Source organism: Rhinopithecus bieti, unplaced genomic scaffold (assembly GCF_001698545.2).
Source record: "Rhinopithecus bieti isolate Rb0 unplaced genomic scaffold, ASM169854v2 scaffold_77291, whole genome shotgun sequence".
In the NCBI taxonomy this organism is placed as follows: Eukaryota; Metazoa; Chordata; class Mammalia; order Primates; family Cercopithecidae; genus Rhinopithecus; species Rhinopithecus bieti.
Genome location: NW_016829743.1, coordinates 669,454 through 687,130, shown reverse-complemented (window position 1 = coordinate 687,130; position 17,677 = coordinate 669,454). Strand labels below are relative to the sequence as shown.

At 41.4% G+C, this 17,677-nt stretch overlaps 1 protein-coding gene across 15 annotated transcripts in view; it reads right to left on the bottom strand.

Moving 5' to 3' along the window:
* DCAF8 (DDB1 and CUL4 associated factor 8) overlaps positions 1–17,677 on the bottom strand; it is a 48,825-nt gene that overhangs the window by 17,473 nt on the left and 13,675 nt on the right. For all 15 annotated transcript variants that reach the window (XR_001883951.1, XR_001883952.1, XM_017864815.1 and 12 more), the window contains 4 exons: positions 11,394–11,468; positions 7,043–7,716; positions 5,957–6,097; positions 4,493–4,587 (listed from right to left, as the gene is read on the bottom strand). Coding sequence is in view for 13 of the 15 variants with exons in the window: in XM_017864815.1 (XP_017720304.1) it covers positions 4,493–4,587; positions 5,957–6,097; positions 7,043–7,716; positions 11,394–11,468 (985 nt within the window). In the remaining 2 variants the exon portion in view is untranslated. The remainder of the gene's footprint in view (positions 1–4,492; positions 4,588–5,956; positions 6,098–7,042; positions 7,717–11,393; positions 11,469–17,677) is intronic.

The following is a 17,677-nucleotide window of genomic DNA, read 5'->3' as shown; positions in this document are numbered from 1 at the left end:
AAAAAAAAAAAAAAAAAAAAAAAAAAAAAAAAAAAAAAAAAAAGACCTTAAGGTCAGAGACTATCTCTCAGATTCCATTAAAATGTAACTTAAGGCCAGGTATGGTGGCTCACACCTGTAATCCCAACACTTTGGGAGGCCGAGAAGGGCGGGTCACATGAGGCCAGGAGTTTGAGACCAGCCTGGCCAACATGGTGAGACCCCACCTCTACTGAAAATACAAAAATTAGCCAGGCGTGGTGGTGCGTGCCTGTAATCCCAGCTACTCAGGAGAATCCCAGCTACTCAGGAGGCTGAGGGAGGAGAATCACTTGAGCCTGGGAGGTGGGGGTTGCAGTAAGCAGAGATCATGCCACTGTACTCCAGCCTGCGCAACGGAGCAAGACTGTCTCAGAAAAGAAAAAAAAAAGTCACTTAAAACCCAACTTAAGCCAGGCACTGGCTCATGCCTATAATCCCAGCACTTTGGGAGGAACCCTTGAGGCTAGGAGCTCAAGACCACCCTGGGCAACATAGCAAGACCCCACCTCTATAAAAAAATATTATAAAAAGCCGGGTGTGGTGGCTCACCCCTGTAATCCCAGCACTTTGGGAAGCCGAGGCGGGTGGATCATGAGGTCAGGGGTTCAAGACCAGCCTGGACAACATGACAAAACTCCGCCTCTACCAAAAATACAAAAATTAGCCGGGCATGGTGGCATGCACCTGTAATCCCAGCTACTCGGGAGGGTGAGGCAGAAGAACTGCTTGAATCCGGGAGGCAGAGGTTGCAGTGGACCAAGATCGTGCCAATACACTCCAGCCTGAGGGGCAGAGGGAGACACTGTCTCAAAAAAAAAAAAAAATTGTTATAAAAAATTAGCCAGTGTAGTGGCATGCACCTATAGTCCCAGCTACTTGGGAGGCTGAGGCAGGAGAATGGCATAAACCCGGGAGGCGGAGCTTGCAGTGAGCTGAGATCCGGCCACTGCACTCCAGCCCGGGCGACAGAGCAGGACTCCGTCTCAAAACAAAACAAAACAAAACAAAACAAAACAAAACAAAACAAAAAAATTAGCCAGTGTAGTGGCATGCACCTATAGTCCCAGCTACTCAGGAGGCTGAGGTGTGAGGATTCCTTGAGTCCAGAAGGTTGAGGCTGCAGTGAGCCGTGGTCTTCCCACTGTACTTCAGCTTAGATGACACAGTAAGACCCTGTCTCAAAAAGCAAAAAAATAAAAAACCCAGCTTAAAACATGTACACTGAAAACATACATTTTTCACTGAAGAAATCCAGAAGAATCTGTCTAAAATAGCCAAAATTTATTCCAGGTTAAGGGTGGCATGATGAATATTCTTCTCAGATCTAAGCATTCGATTAGTCAAATATGACATAATGAAGATTGGTAAATTTACAGGAAAGGAAAGACTTCAAGAAACTATAGGAAGAGGCTTGGCTTTAGTTTTTGTTTTTAAGTCTAAGGTTTTAATTATTTCTGATGCTATGGAAACAGAAAGAAATATAACCATGACAACACATTTCTTTGTAAAGAAATGATTGTAGCATATTTTCTGCATAGCGAAAGTCACTTCAGCCTAGAACTGTTCTAGGTAAAGTGGAGAGATTTTACTTAATATCTCTGTACCTTTTCATTAAATGAATACAGAGGACCAGGTGCACTGGCTCATGCCTATAATCCCAGCACTTTGGAAAGCTGAGGTGGGCGGATCGTTTGAGTCCAGGAGTTCAAGACTAGCCTACAAAGTGAGCTCCCATCTCTATTTATTTTAAAATTAAAAAAAAAAAAAAAAAGAGAGGGCACTGAAAATGAATGTCATTAGGGGAAACCTCTATCCCCTAATGGTGTTCCCCACACACCTCAAAAACACAAGGCAGGAAACATGTCAAAAGAATAACAGCTTCAGGGACAAAACTAGCTAAGAGACTGCTCTAATATGAGCTTTAGACAGGGAAAGAGAGTAGGAGCTGATGCTGCTCCTTCCCACAGGACCATCTCATTTCCTCAGCAATTTGAAATTTCAGAAGGACAAGGTCAAACAAACACAAAACTTACCATGTGGAAGCAAAATGAAGAAACTAAGGAATAGATTATGAAGTACTGGCTCCACAGTTATGTAATCCTGACGAAGAGCTCAATCTTTCTATGCCTCAACTTAATCCCATAAAACAAACATTTCTCCCTCCTGATGGGTAAATGCAGAGTACCCTGAGCTCTGCACGTGACACGCAGAGCTGCTATAAAAATGATTATCATGGCAATAGGAAGAAAAAATGTTCACATTAGAGGAAACATGAAACAAATTCACCAAATTTTGCCTTAAAATGAATGAATAAGTATTTCCCAGCAAAAAGGGAAAAATAATTACAGGTGAGACCAAAGGATTTCTTTGAAGAATACCTCAAACTGGCTTGCACTGGCTAAAGGAATATTACATCCACAATTTCAAATCAAACTTTTTTCCTAAGATGTTAGTCAACTTCATTAGCTTTCAGAGACTTGGCTATCATCATATATATACAAAAGAAAATCTCCCTTATGCCAACTTCACACAAAAATGCCTGACAAGATCATGCCACTGCACTCCAGTCTGAGTGAGAGTGAGACTCCACCTAAAAAAAAAAAAAAGCCTCTAACATATGCAGATGTTCAGCTTTTCATCCCATTCCAGCCTATAACACTACTTTAACCCTTACAACAAAACTTTAAAGACTCACTGTCTTTACTATTCAAATCTAGATTTCGGTTTCCTTCTACTCTTCATTTTCTCCTTGTTCCCCTCTTTAGATTCTATCCCATCATTGCTTATGTTCAGATTCATGGTTAACTCTCAGCCAGACTTTCTGCCTATATAATTTCATTACAAATTCAATAATCTGCCAAAGTCATTTGCTCTACTCATTACTTGAACCAGATTCAATTCCTGGTAGCAAAAGTGTATATGGGGAGAAAGTTTCCTTCTGAACCTGATCCACAGGATAAGATCTCATTCTGTTTCACAACTCTTTAACACAGCAGATTAAATAAACTTATTATCATTTTTTGCTTGTTTGCCCTTCCCTATGAAAAACTTGCTAATCTTCCATTACCATTACAGAATCGTGGAACTTTAGAACTGGAAATAACAAACATTGTGTAGTTCAAAAGATTAAATGATTTCCTCAAAGTCAGATAACTACAAAGCTAGTACTAGAAGGCAGAACACTTGTCATTTAGGCTTGTTTCCTTTCCAGTATAAATCTCCCAACCTTTGTTCTCTTGAAGGTTACATAAACAAGCAACATATTTTTTCCCCAAGCCTAAAACATTTCCATCTTTTAAGTAGCCGTAGAAATTCTTCTACTATCCCAACAGCTTTTTCTGGACTTATCTCTCCAAAAATAAAAGGCTAGTAATAATCAGTCTTCATATTATATTCCCCAAATTAATTTATATTTTACTTATGTCCTATGTAAATCATTGCCATCCCTTACTCAATACTGGTACTGACCTATAAGATGTTATAATAATCTTTTTTTTTTTTTGGAGACAGTCTCGCTCTGTCACCCAGGCTGGAGTGCAGTGGCATGATCTCAGCTCACTGCAACCTCCACCTCCTGGGCTCAAGCGATTCTCCTGTCTCAGCCTCCTGAGTAGCTGGGATTACAGGCATGTGCCACCACATACGGATAATTTTTGTATTTTCAGTAGAGACGAGGTTTTGCCATGTTGGCCAGGCTGGTCTCGAACTCCTGACCTCAAGTGATCCAACCAGCTCAGCCTCCCAAAGTGCTGGGGTTACACGCATGAGCCACTGCACCCAACAAAGATTTGCTGTAATAATTTTTAAGACAAACAAGACAATAAACAATCTAGATATCTATCAATAAGTCATAACTAGTAGTGCGTGAGTTGAGATTTGACCTAGGTCTGCCTGGATCCAAACAAGATGCTCTGTTTTTTCTATGATATCACCCAGTTAAAAAGGAACAAAATTTACCTATGAGTCTCAGATTCACATACAAATGAACTGTGATAAAACAGAACTCAACTACAGCTACTAATATTTTTGTCCAAAATTTATCAGATTTGTATGTTTCTATAAATAACTACATTTAAAATTTATTAAAATTTAAAATTTATTAAAATTTAAATTTTAAAATTTATTTCAATCTAAATTTTAAAATTTATAGGACCTATCTCTACATGAGTTTGTGGAATAATGTGCTTTCTGTGGGTAAAATGAATGATATCTGAGTGAATAAAGAGCAAAAGATCATCAAATTATTAAAGGCCACATATAATAAGTAAACTGTTTGAGAAATGAAGGTAGACTGAATAGTATTTCACTGCTGAGAAAGAGAGGAAGTAAGGAACTCCCCTTACACTACCTCTTAACCATAGGCACAAAGGTACTATTCTGATGAACCAGAGTCAGGCATTACCAAGACATAATGGAATATGTTCAAGGCTAAGAGATACAGTTTCTATAATGATATTACTGCTACACTTACGAAGCTGGGCGGTCTTGTCTCAGGTCAATGGTGAAAACAACTGCATCTTCACCTGCAGATAAGAACGTACAGGGAGAGTCTGGTTCCAGAGCCAACTGAAGAAGAAAAAGGAGAAACATGAGGTTTCTAAATATTAGAATTAGAGGTCATCTAGTTCATTCCTATAACTTTAGGAAGGGCTGCACTTAAAATGTACCAAAAAGAGAAATGTCTACCTTTTTGTCATAAAATCCCAGGAAAGGAGATAATTTAAGTCCACTTACTCTTATTCTATGTGAATTATTTATAGCTTTGTTTATTCTATACAAGTCAAAGGACAGGTGATTTGCTATTTCAACTAAGTCCCCAAGAGATATGAACAGAGATAGCAAAGAAAAATATCAGCCATTAGAGTTCATTTCCTTTTTCTCCAGTCAGGGTCTCATTTTGCCACCCAGGCTGAAGTGCAGTGGCATGATCATGGCTTGCTAAAGCCTCAATCTTGTGGGTTTAAGTGATCCTCCCACCTCAGCCTCCCAAGTAGCTGGGACTAGAGGCACAAGGCACTATACCTGGCTAATTTTTTCACTTTTTTTTTTCCCACAGATGGGGTCTTGCTATATTGCTCAGGCTGGTCTCAAACTCCTGGCCTCAAGCAGTCCTCCCAGCTCAGCCTCCCAAAGTATTAGGATTACAGGCATAAGCTACCATACTCAGCAACAGTTCATTCTCGAAAAAAATCAATTCCAAACCCTTAGGTGCAGAGAGAAATGGTGTCCAACTTCATTCCTTACATCTTAGTTCCTTATATCTAAAAATTAGTTATCTAGTGGGTTAAGAGTAGACTTAAGAATCAAAGAAATAGGTGAATTTCACATATCCTGGGCCGTCTTGGCTAGAAAAGGATACTCCAGGTCCACCTACATTTTTGTTTAGGGTTTCTAAGAAGAGAGTACCAAACTCTTTTCATGGCACAACAGAACACCACCATGCCTACCTTAAAACTGGCAGCTCTTAACTTCTCGCTAGCTGCCACCATGATTATTTGGCCTATATTCCCAGCTTTAAATAGGGCTTCCAGAAACAGTGCTATTTGTGAACTCAGAGTTTGAGCAGGTAAGCTGAAGCTCTCACACATGAGGAATCAACCACTAGCACCTTGAAACTGTCAAAATACCCTAAAAAATCAGAATAAATGTAAAAGGTTTAAAGGGCACAGGAGACCTCAAAGATCTCCAAACCAGCTATGGCTTAGCTTAGGGGCCAAGTACTGTAAGTGCATGATCTAGAGATCTTTCAAATACTTGCCTTCCTAGGAGTTTAGGGTGGCTGCTTTTGCTCCTTTAACTACAAATCTTAGGACTGAAAGAGGTGAGGCATGTGACCACAACAAATGTGCCACAATGGGCAGAGATAAGGGAGAACCTTGGCTGAGAACCACAAAGGATTTGGATCGCACAAATTTGGGAGCAAGGTCTTACTTACCTTGTGGGACGCTCCTTTGTGCTGGGCCACACGTTTTGTATTCTTGCAACACTGTGTAGCAGACAGTTCTGCTACCCGAACCTGCCCATCACGGGCACACATGGCCAGAGTGGAATCACCACTGTTAGGAAGAAACTTGGCCTGGGGTGTTAAGAATGAAAACAAGGACACACAAAAGAAATGAGAGAGGTAAACTTGAGAATGAAAAATACGATGATGACCTCAACTTAGCCCCTTTTCTTACATGACAGCTGGAAACTTAGTTTTCCTACTCTTGTACAGCTGGCTAAGCCCAATTGCTTCCAGGAGTTAAAGGAAAGGGAGGGGAAAAAAGTCCTTTGATGTAAGAGAGCATTTCAGTTGGCTCTGGAAGATTGAACTGGCACATAAGAGCTCAGGTGAACTAGGACTGTACCTAGCAGGGGAGAAAAGGAATACAGGAGGAAAATCTACCTTGATTCAGAAAGCAAATATAAATTTGCCACAAAGAAAAAGGAAAATAGGGGGAATGTCAGGGAAGAAAGGAGAACACCCTTAGGATAAATGGCTGGTACCAATACAGTAGATGGGGCCAAGGAGTAAAATCTTTACAGAATAATGACAGTATAAGCTAATATTTATCAAATGTTTATTAAGTACCAGCCACAGTTCTAACTGCTTAGCTTCTATTGTTATTTAATCCTCATAACCCAATGTGTTATTAGTCCCATTTTACAGATAAACTGAAGACAAAGGTAAAATAACTTGCCCAACATCACTAAGCTAGTAAGCAGAAGGGCTAGGATTTGAATTCAGGCAGTTTGGTTCAAGAGCCTGTGCTTCTACTACACTGCCTCCTACCAGCACACATTTAATAAGCTGCATGCACCCTATCTATAAGGCTTCCAACAGTCCATAATGCTCAAGGAATCTAAGATTGCCAAGAGTCTTTCAGTGTCTTTAGGTCATTATGGGAGCCAAAGTAGGGTCATGTTCCGATACCTAATTCCTAGAACAACTCACTATCAGCTCCCATCCATGCTGCAGTTCAGATTTCTCTAACTCATGCCTGATTTTCTCAGTTGCCATTATGCTCCCTTGCCTCACCTGGAACACATTACTTTTGTGGCCACTCTCAAAGTCCAGTACTGGCTGCCGCCGCACCCAATCCCACACCACCACCTTCAGGTCATCGCTGCCACTGGCCAGCCAGGTGCCGCGCTGGTTAAAGTGCAGAGTATTGACACAACCAGTGTGGCCCTCAAGCCCATGCTGCAGGCGGAAACGCTGCACAAAGACTCTTGCCCCACAGGCCTCATAGACGAAGCGGGCACTTGAACCCAGCTCCCGCTCCCGAAGGGCAAGGAGGGCTTGCCAGCGAGGTCGGGGTAGAGCTGATGTTTCCGAGGACACCCAGTCCTCTAGGGCCCGCTCATCATCTGATGAGTCCTGGTCACGGTTAGCCCGCTTGCGCTGTACACGGCGCCGAGGCTGCTCTTCTTCCTCCTCTTCTTCCTCCTCTTCCTCTTCCTCTGAGCGGTCATGGACTCGATTTTCATCATTAATAGAGTAATGACCAGTGTCCTCCATGCTGTCAGAGTCCTTATCTTCACCTGAGCTCTCTGTGTCTGTGCCTCGACTTTCTGTGCTGGTGCGGTTGGGGCCACCATCATCCCCAGTCAAACTCAAACTCAGGTCTGAGGCCTCCACTTCAATGCCTGAGGATGTCTCCCTCCCCTCTTCAGCTCCAGACATCTCCTCTGGACTGCTAGACAGGCTTCCTGCATGTTAGTGAGGAATGGGTAGATGAGACGGAAAAATAAGAAAACAGGATAGTGATCAGAAGGACTTCCCACCTTAGTCTAAGAAATCATCACATCAAAAGACCAAAAATGGAACTTTGGTCAAAGTGTTTTCATTACAAATGATTACAGAGAGTACTCTCTGAGGGGAAATCTTGTAAAGGACAAGAAACTGAAAAGATTAAGATGAAATCCACACACATAAAGTACCTCAACAAAAGCAAAGAATCTCAGGACAATCTAAGATTACATTAAGTTCTCAAGAGGCAAAACATTGGCATATTGTATAACAGTGTGCCTGATACATCTACCATTGGCAATGTTATATTGGATGGGCACTTATTAAGTTATAGCAAATAATTAAACAGAATATAAAAAGAAGAGCCAACTCCAGCCAAGAGCTAGCATAGCCATCTTCTTAGCGAAAGACGGAAACTAGTTATTAAAAATCACTCTGACTTATGGATGTGGAGTCGCACCATTTTCTACTTTAAGCAAGTACTGGGCCAGGTGCAGTGGCTGATGGCTATAATCCATCCCAGCACTCTGGGAGGCCAAGGCGAGTGGATCACAAGATCAGGAGATCGAGACCATCCTGGCTAACAGGGTGAAACCTCGTCTCTACAAAAAATACAAAAAATTAGCCAGGTGCCTATAGTCCCAGCTACTTGGGAGGCTGAGGCAGGAGAATGGCATGAACCCGACAGGCAGAGCTTGTAGTGAGCCAAGGTCATGCCACTGCACTCCAGCCTGGGTGACAAAGTGAGACTCTGTCTCAAAAAAAAAAAAAGTACCAGTACACCTCCTGTCACCTAAATCCTAAGTTTCTTCCCCTAAGTTTCTAAAATTCACTAAGAAAGGAAGCTGAAGGGGTAAGTGGGAATTGTGATCATTTGAGTGCGTTCTTGCTCACCTTTTGCTAGTAAATATATTTTTGACTTACTTCCATTAGCTTGAATTTTTTAATACAATTTTTAGTCACATATTTTAGTCTCTCTATTGAGACAAATTTTATTAGGAAGCATATATAAAATTGAGAAAAAGCTGGGCAACTATATTGGTGCCTAAAAAGAAAGTTCAGTATATTCTAGGTCTGCTATGCTGGTAGTTAAATAACAAGGTCACTTTCATCGATCTTATCTCCTATAACTACATATTGCATTCTCTTATCTCACACCAGCCAAGTCAATTCCAATGAGCACTTGAGGAATGTTTTAGAGACAATACAACCACAACTTCCAACCTAAGTCAAGGTGTGCAGAAAAAAAGGGGAGAAAAAAGATTTTAAATGCTGCTCATGGGCCTCCTCTCCTCAGATGGCTATAAATTTTATCCTGCCAGAAGTAAAAGCTGTCAGGAAAGGCAGACCATCCAGTATGAGCTATTCAACTCCAATACCACACTGATGTTTAATGTTAACTCCAGTATGAGAGAGGTATTCAACTTCAATACCACACTGATGTTTAAGGATTCAAAGGTGGAGCACCTTACTGCCTAGTCATGTGGATTAGAGCAGTAATTTGTGAAGATCTCTGAAGCAATGGAAATCCTTTTCAATGTACTCTTAGGCAAAACCCAATACTGAAAAAAGATCAACAATACAAGTGCTTTGATTCAAGCAGTAACAGAAGGCCAGGAGACATAAACAGGTTTTGCAGGCCGGGCGCAGTGGCTCACGCCTGTAATCCCAATGCTTTGGGAGGCCAAGGCGGGTGGATCACCTGAGGTCAGGAGTTAGAGACCAGCCTGGCTAACATGGTGAAACCCCCATTTCTACTAAAAATACAAAAAATTAGCCGGGCGTGGTGGCATGCGCTTGTAATCCCAGCTACTTGGGAGGCTGAGGCAGGAGAATCGCTTGAACCTGGGAGGCGGAGGTTGCAGTAAGCTGAGATTGTGCCATTGTACTCCAGCTTGGGTAACAAGAGCAAAACTCTGACTCAAAAAAAAAAAAAAAGCCTCAACTAAGAGCACAGTATAAAACAACTGGGCTAGGGGCTGGAAGAAAAAGTTACGAAGTACAGAAATTTGAACCCAAGAACCACATGTGCTGAGCCTGTTATATATGCTACGAAAGTTTAGCAGTTACAGTTTCTTGAAATGCAACTGGGCTTGAGCTTGGGAGTGGTGAGCAGGAACTGAAACACACCTAACAGGTCTGTAGAAAAGAAAAAAATAAAGAAAAGAAAAAATAAAACACCAAAACATCTAGTGTTTATTGTCAAAATTATGAGTAACAAATATAGACAACTTTGGAGGCCTTACTACATTAACATAAGGGCCAGAAGGTATCACAAGCTCATCAAGAAGGCCCCAACAGTAAATCACCAAGATCTAGAGTAGGGGTTTGCAAATTTTTTCCGTAAAGGGCCAGACAGTAAAAACTTTGGGCTTTGCAGACCATATGGAGCTCCACCACAACTACTCAACTCCAGTATGTAGAACAAAAGCAACGCATAGACACTACATAAATGAACAGGCATGACTGTATTCCAATAAAACTTTACAAAAACAAGTGGCAGGCTGGATTTGGCCTGCAATGTATAGTTTGCCAATCCCTGACCTAGCTAATGGTCAAGCTCCAAATCAACAGTATACTTTAACTCCTCTAGAACCCTGTGCCTTTCAACTAAACCCAGTGAAAAATATGAAGCACTTTCCTTTACAAAAGATGAATGAATGGCAGTGATAAGAACATATGGAGCAATGAAAAAGCATGTTGAAAATCTCACCTATCCTTCCTCCAATCACATTAACTAGAATTTAGCCTGTTATCCTGACCTTCAAGGTGCTAAGGAATGCTGGACTCTGTACTGCCCAACTGTATCCATTTAAAGGCGGCTTCTCCAATTTAAAAGTTGGCTCAGAGGTGAAGCACTGGTTAAATAACCCAGGTGGTAGTTATACTGTATTAGAATTTTTATATTCTGCCTTCAAATCTGCCCTAAAGCCAGTGATTTGACACTTAGCAGCACTGGTCCTGAAAAGAAGGAGGGAAAGGAAGGAAGGAAGGAAAGAAATGGAAAGAAGGAAGGGGAAGAAAGGGGAAGAAATAAGGAGGGGAAAGATGTCCCATTCGTAGTTGGGTTGTAACTTCATCCCTTATGAAATCACTTTTAAAAAAAGATGGGGTCTCGCTATGTTGCCCAGGTTGGTCTCAAACTCCTGGGCTCAAGTGATCTGCCTGCCTCAGCCTCCCAAAGTGCTAAGATTATAGGCATGAGTCACCATGCCCAGCCATGTAATTTCTCTATCAAACTACTACTTACTGTGGAAAGGGGCCTCTCAATGTAACTGGGGAAGTGCATCTTCCCTAAAATTCCCTTGTTCCTACCAGCCATGGGATTTTATTTTTTTCCTTTATTAATAGCATTTCCTAGGTTCTCCCCATCCTTACAGCTTTATACAACTCCAAACCACTTGACCTCTTAGAAGTAGAGCTCTATTATTGATCTTTTGAAAATGATCAGACAAAATGAGAAGAAGCAAAAGCACAATACAGTCCAAGGTGTTTCCTGTATAGTTTCATATACTCAGAACAATACAGGAAAGTTTCCCTCCCTCCACTAAAATCCAGGCCTCCACTCTATCTTGCAGGGAGGAGGAGAACCTCAGTTGATAGTAAAAATAGCTTCACCTTCATTTTGGCCCCTTACCATTAGCTAAGTCTGTTCTGCCATCTGTGCTGCTCCCTTTGCTGGACATCTTGAATGATGTTTGCTGTACCCAGCCTGGGTTTGGGAGAGGAAGAAACCAAAACAATTAAGAAACCACCTGGGAAAGAAGACAATAGGGACAAAATTTAACAATGTACAGGTTTTATCATTTTTATAAAAATGATTTGCGTATGCATGCTTAACAGGGCTTCTCAGCTTGTGAAAAGCACACCAGAAATTTTTTCTTTCCTACGTTTAAATTCCATATAATGACATATTTTTAGGGAGGTCAGGTGCCATCTCTTTACTTCACTCACTGAGTAACTGGCAGTGATTTTTCAGATGAGAAAGTGGGAACTAAAAACCTGGAACAGCAGGCGCATATCAAATGACAGGTACGGTAAGCCAAGAGTCTCAACTCAATACATAAAGCTAACTTCAGCACTGCCCCCTAGGCAAGAATCTTCCCACATAAATAAGTGACATATGTATCCTCAAACTCCGCACAACACTTATTTTCACAACATAAAGAGGTGAGTCAGATTCTGAATATAATTTTACATACAAATCAATAGACAGAAGAAATCAAGCTCTTGGGGGAAGAGATTGAGCTTTCTCTATTCACTCAGATGACTAACTTCAAACTTATTATTTCTTTTTTTTTTTTTTGAGACAGAGTCTCACTCTGTCACCCAGGCTGCAGTGCAGTGGTACGATCTTGGCTCACTGCAAGCTCCGCCTCCCGGGTTCACACCATTCTCCTGCCTCAGTCTCCCGAGTAGCTGGGAGTACAGGCACCCGTCACTACGCCCGGCTAATTTTTTGTATTTTTAGTAGAGATGGGGTTTCACTGTGTTAGGCAGGATGGTCTCGATCTCCTGACCTTGTGATCCGCCCACCTCGGCCTCTCAAAGTTCTGGGATTACAGGTGTCAGCCACCACGCCCGGCCCAACTAACTTCAAACTTATTAAAGGCACAGATACTGAGGATTATAGAGCTGAAACTAGAAATCAGGAGCACCCTATCCCTAGGAAAGAACCTTAAGTTGTTTTGTTTCTCTTAGGACTAACAGTCAGAGTCTCTAAGCACAAAGACAAAGGTGAGGAAGAAAAGGGCAACATTTCCATTAAACCATCTCATCCCATTTCATATAATAATGGCAAACATTGTTTCACCTAACAGCACCAGCTTTCACCAGACTCGTCTTTCTTAACAAGGAATCAGGGTATCTAACTCATTTCCTTTTATGCCACTATAAAACATTCATATTTTTTTCAGAGCCTCACTGCCACCTCCAGTAAATTCCAAAGAGCAAAGAATAATATTATTCAGATCAGAATTTTGTTAAGCCCTTTCAGGGACTTGGACAAAAGGCACTGGTAAAAGACAAAGTATAATTATGACCCCAGTCCTTGTACCCAGGCACACTGGCCTCTAATCTTTCAACAGTCCTTTCATTCCCACGACAATTATTCCAGAAGCAGCCTCATCCTGATCCTTTTCCCTGCTACCCTCTACAGAAATCTAAGCTGCTTCATTAAAAGTATCCTCTGTCAAGAGACAGTGGCCCAAAGATTGTTCATAATAGGTCAAGGTGGGAACAGAAATACTGCAAGAGTGGGGCTGAAGCCGACTGAATTTCAGGAAAGGACACTTAGAAGGGTGATGATGAAATACAATGCCAACAAAAAACAGATATGTGAAGCAACATAAAGAAAAATAGTGAGGAGCTGTTTGCAATGCATTTTGTTTTTGAGGTAGACAGTTTTGTATAGCATTCCTCACACAGCATTTGTTTTTCCCTCTCAATAGTCCTGTTTATATTCTTTAGCATAGGAGCCTATCTTCTCCATCTAGAGTTTAAAAGTATATTAATTCCTATCAAGTGGGGAAAATGCACTACTTTGTTAAGATTAATCCCAGCATTTTGGGAGGCCGAGGAGGGCGGATCACCTGAGGTCAGGAGTTCCAGACGAGCCTGACCAACATGGAGAAACTCCATCTCTATCAAAAATACAAAATTAGCCAGGCGTGGTGGCACATGCCTGTAATCCCAGCTACTAGGGAGGGTGAGGCAAGAGAATCGCTTGAACCTGGGAGGCGGAGGTTGCAGTGAGTCGAGATTGCGCCATTGCACTCCAGCCTGGGCAACAAGAGCAAAACTCCATCTCAAAAAAAAAAAAACAAAATAAACACACAAAAAAAACCATTAAAAACAAAGGTAATACGCAGACCAGTGTAACACGAAGAACAGATTTGCTGTTTTCCCACCTCCATAATCAAAACTCTTTACCATACGTTTCACCCCACCATTATCCACTCCCAGAGAATTAAAAAGCAGCTCCAGAGAACCTCTCTTAAAACCAAGTATCAACTCCCACAGGAGTCCAGACTGCCTGAACTTTTGACTCATAATTGCTCTAGAATATACATGTGCACAGATGATAAAGGTAAGTAGAATTAAATGTCAAAATTTCTGCAGAAGGATACTCTAGAGCAGTGGTCTCCAAACTTTGATTATGCACCTCTATCAGTGAAAACTTTGAGCACGAACCTGATGTTCAAAGGTGTGGCATGCACCTGTAATCACAGCTACTCAGAAGGCTGAGGAAGGACTGCTTGAGCTCAGGAATTCAAGACCAGCCTGGGCAGAACTGTGAGACCCCTGTCTCAATCAATTAATCAAGGAAGCAGAGATGCTGTGCCCTAGGTGTCAGGTATAGGAGCCACTGAAAAATCTTTTCCAGCCAGGCACGGCAGCTCATGTCTGTAATCCCAGCACATTGGGAGGTCAAGGCAGGAATTGGAGACCAGCCTGGGCAACATAAGAAGACCCCCGTTGCTACAAAAAAGAAAAAAATCAGTCAGGCATATGCCTATAGTCTCAGCTACTCGGGGCGGGGCTGAGGTGGAAGGATCACATGAGCCACATAAGTTGAGGCTGCAGTGAGCTGTGATTATACTACGTCTCTCCAGCCTGGACAACAGAGCAAGACACAGTCTCCAAAACATTAAAAAATAAAAAATCTTTTCCATCACCAAAGAATACAGTTTTAACTTTATAAACTAAGGTCTGCAGAGGACATATTTGACCCAAATCCAAACTATCTTCTTCACTTTTCACTATATTTCCAACAAATCCACTATTTTTACTTTGATCAACTTTCACGTAAAATCTAGTCCAAAGCTAATCTCACTGAGGTTGGAAAAGCTGATGAGCTCACTGTCCCAGGTAGTTGGAGGAGTTTAATTAGATTAGCTCCACTGCTCATATTCTAAAAATAACCATAACCCCTGCCAAACTGAAGGTTAAAGAGTAACCCATTGGAGGGTGAGGAAAAAAGGCCCAGATGCCATTTTAATTTCACTAAGAAATTACAGTGACCTAGATTTTTCTTGTCTTAATAAGAATAAAGCCTTAAATTTTAACCAATTACATGACAAAATATTAACTAAAACCAGGCAGAAACACTTTAATACGCTGGATAAGAGTACTTTGTAAAACAGATACCAAGTGTCTCTTGTTTAAAACTACTGGGGCTGCTCTTTTCCCCTAATATGATGAAAGATCTGTACAAGAAAGAGACTACGTATCCCTTGTCTGGAGTATCCTCTTATCCAAAATGCTTGGGGCCAGAAGTGTTTCAAATTTTTGAATATCTGCAATATACCAGTTGAGCATCCCAAATTAAAAAATTCAAAATCCAAAATGCTTCAACGAGTATTTCCTTTGAGCATCAAGTTGGCAATCAAAAAGTGTGGCACATATACACCATGGAATACTACGCAGCCATAAAAAAGGATGAGTTCGTGTCCTTTGTAGGGACATGGATGCAGCTGGAAACCATCATTCTCAGCAAACTATCGCAAGAACAGAAACCCAAACACCGCATGTTCTCACTCACAGGTGGGAATTGAACAGTGAGATCACCTGGACACAGGAACGGGAACATCACACACCGGGGCCTATTGTGGGGAGGGGGGAGTGGGGAGGGATTGCATTAGGAAATACACCTAATGTAAATGATGAGTTAATGGGTGCAGCACACCAACATGGCACATGTATACATATGTAACAAACCTGCACGTTGTGTACATGTACCCTAGAATTTAAAGTATTAAAAAAAAAAGTTTCAGATTTCAAAGCATTTGAGATTTCAGATTTTTTAATCTGGGATGCTCAACTTGTACCAGAATAACTGAACATTCAACTGCCAAAAGAAAAAGAAAACCTCAATCCATACACCGTTCAATATACAAAAGCTAACTCAAAATGAATCACAGATCTAAATATAACTTAAAACAATACAACTTCCAAAAGAAAATGATCTCTGTGACCTTGGATTAGGCAACAATTTCTTAGGATAGGACACAAAAAGCATATACAAAAAAAATTAATCATTTGGATTTATCAAAATTAAAATCTCACTGGGCGCAATGGCTCAGGCCTGTAATCCCAGCACTTTGGGAGGCCAAGGCGGGTGGATCACCTGAGGTCAAGAGTTCAAGGCTAGCCTGACCAACATGGTAAAACCCCATTTCTATTAAAATACAAAATTAGCTGGGGTGGTGGCACATGCCTGTAGTCCCAGCTACTCGGGAGGCTGAGGCAGGAGAATTGCTTGAACCTGGGAGGCAGAGGCTGCAAGTGAGCCAAGATCGCACCATTGCACTCCAGCCTGGGCAACAGAGAGAGACTCCATCTCAAAAACAAACAAAAGAAAGTACTGTAAATAATAATCCCTTGAAAAGATCCACAACATTATTAATAATTAAGAAAATATAAATTAAAACCACAATGAGAATCCACTAAACACCTATTAGAATGGTCAAAAATTGTTTAAATAACAAAAATTTACTTTATTAAGTACTAACAAGAAGTAGCACAACTCTTATACACTGTTACTAGATATGCAAAAGAGTATAGTCATTTTGAAAAAAGCAATTTGGCAGTTTCTTATGAAGTTAAATATACACTTATCATACAACTCAGGAATCCCAATTCAGCTTCAGAAATTTATATAGGAAAAAAGAGGTTCAGATCTGTTAAACCAGCAATTTGGGAGGCTGAGGCAGGAGGACAGCTTGAGTTCAGGAACTGAAGACCAGCCTGGGTAACACAGCAATACTCCATCTTTAAAAATAAATAAATAAAATAAATAAGAATGAAAATGTATGTCCACAAAATTAAAAATATCCTGTAGGTGAATGTTCTAATAGTTTTACTTAAATTCATCAAAAAACTGGAAACAAATGTTCTTCAGCTGGGTCATGGATGAACAAATTGTGGTAGGTCCACACAATGGGATACTACTGAGCAATAAAAAGGAAAGAACTACTTACTGATACAAGCAACAACATGGATAGATCTCAAGTATGTTATGGTAAGTGCAATAATTCAGACTCAAACAGCTATACAATATATGATTCCACTTATAGTACCTTCTGGAAAAGATAAAACTATAGGAATAGAAAGATCAGGGACTGCTAGGGCTTGTGGATAGGGGAACGAAACTGACCGCAAACGGGCATGAGAAAATTTTTTGGAATGATGGAAATGTTCTATGCCCCAATCATGTTGGTGTTACATAACTATGCCTTTGTCAGAATTAAAAGAATAGGCCAACTTAAAAAAGGATAAATTTTACTGTATATAAATTATACTTTAATAAACGTGGCCTAAAAAGAGAGAATGCAGGCCGGCGCGGTGGCTCACGCCTGTAATCTCAGAACTTTGGGAGGCCAAAGGGGGGGCGGATCACCTGAGGTCAGGAGTTCGAGACCAGCCTGACCAACATGGAGAAACCCCATCTCTACTAAAAGTACAAAAAAATTAGCCGGGCATGGTAGCGCATGCCTGTAATCCCAGCTACTCGGGAGGCTGAGGCAGGAGAATTGCTTGAACCCAGAAGGTGGAGGTTGTGGTGAGCTGAGATCGCGCCACTGCACTCCAGCCTGGGCAACAAGAGAGAAACTCTGTCTCAAAAAAAAGAGAGAGGGCCAGGCGCCGTGGCTCAAGCCTGTAATCCCAGCACTTTGGGAGGCCGAGACGGGTGGATCACGAGGTCAGGAGATCGAGACCATCCTGGCTAACACAGTGAAACCCCGTCTCTACTAAAAAATACAAAAAACTAGCCGGGCGAGGTGGCGGGGACCTGTAGTCCCAGCTACTTGGGAGGCTGAGGCAGAAGAATGGCGTAAACCCGGGAGGCGGAGCTTGCAGTGAGCTGAGGTCTGGCCACTGCACTCCAGCCTGGGCGAGAGAGTGAGACTCCGTCTCTAA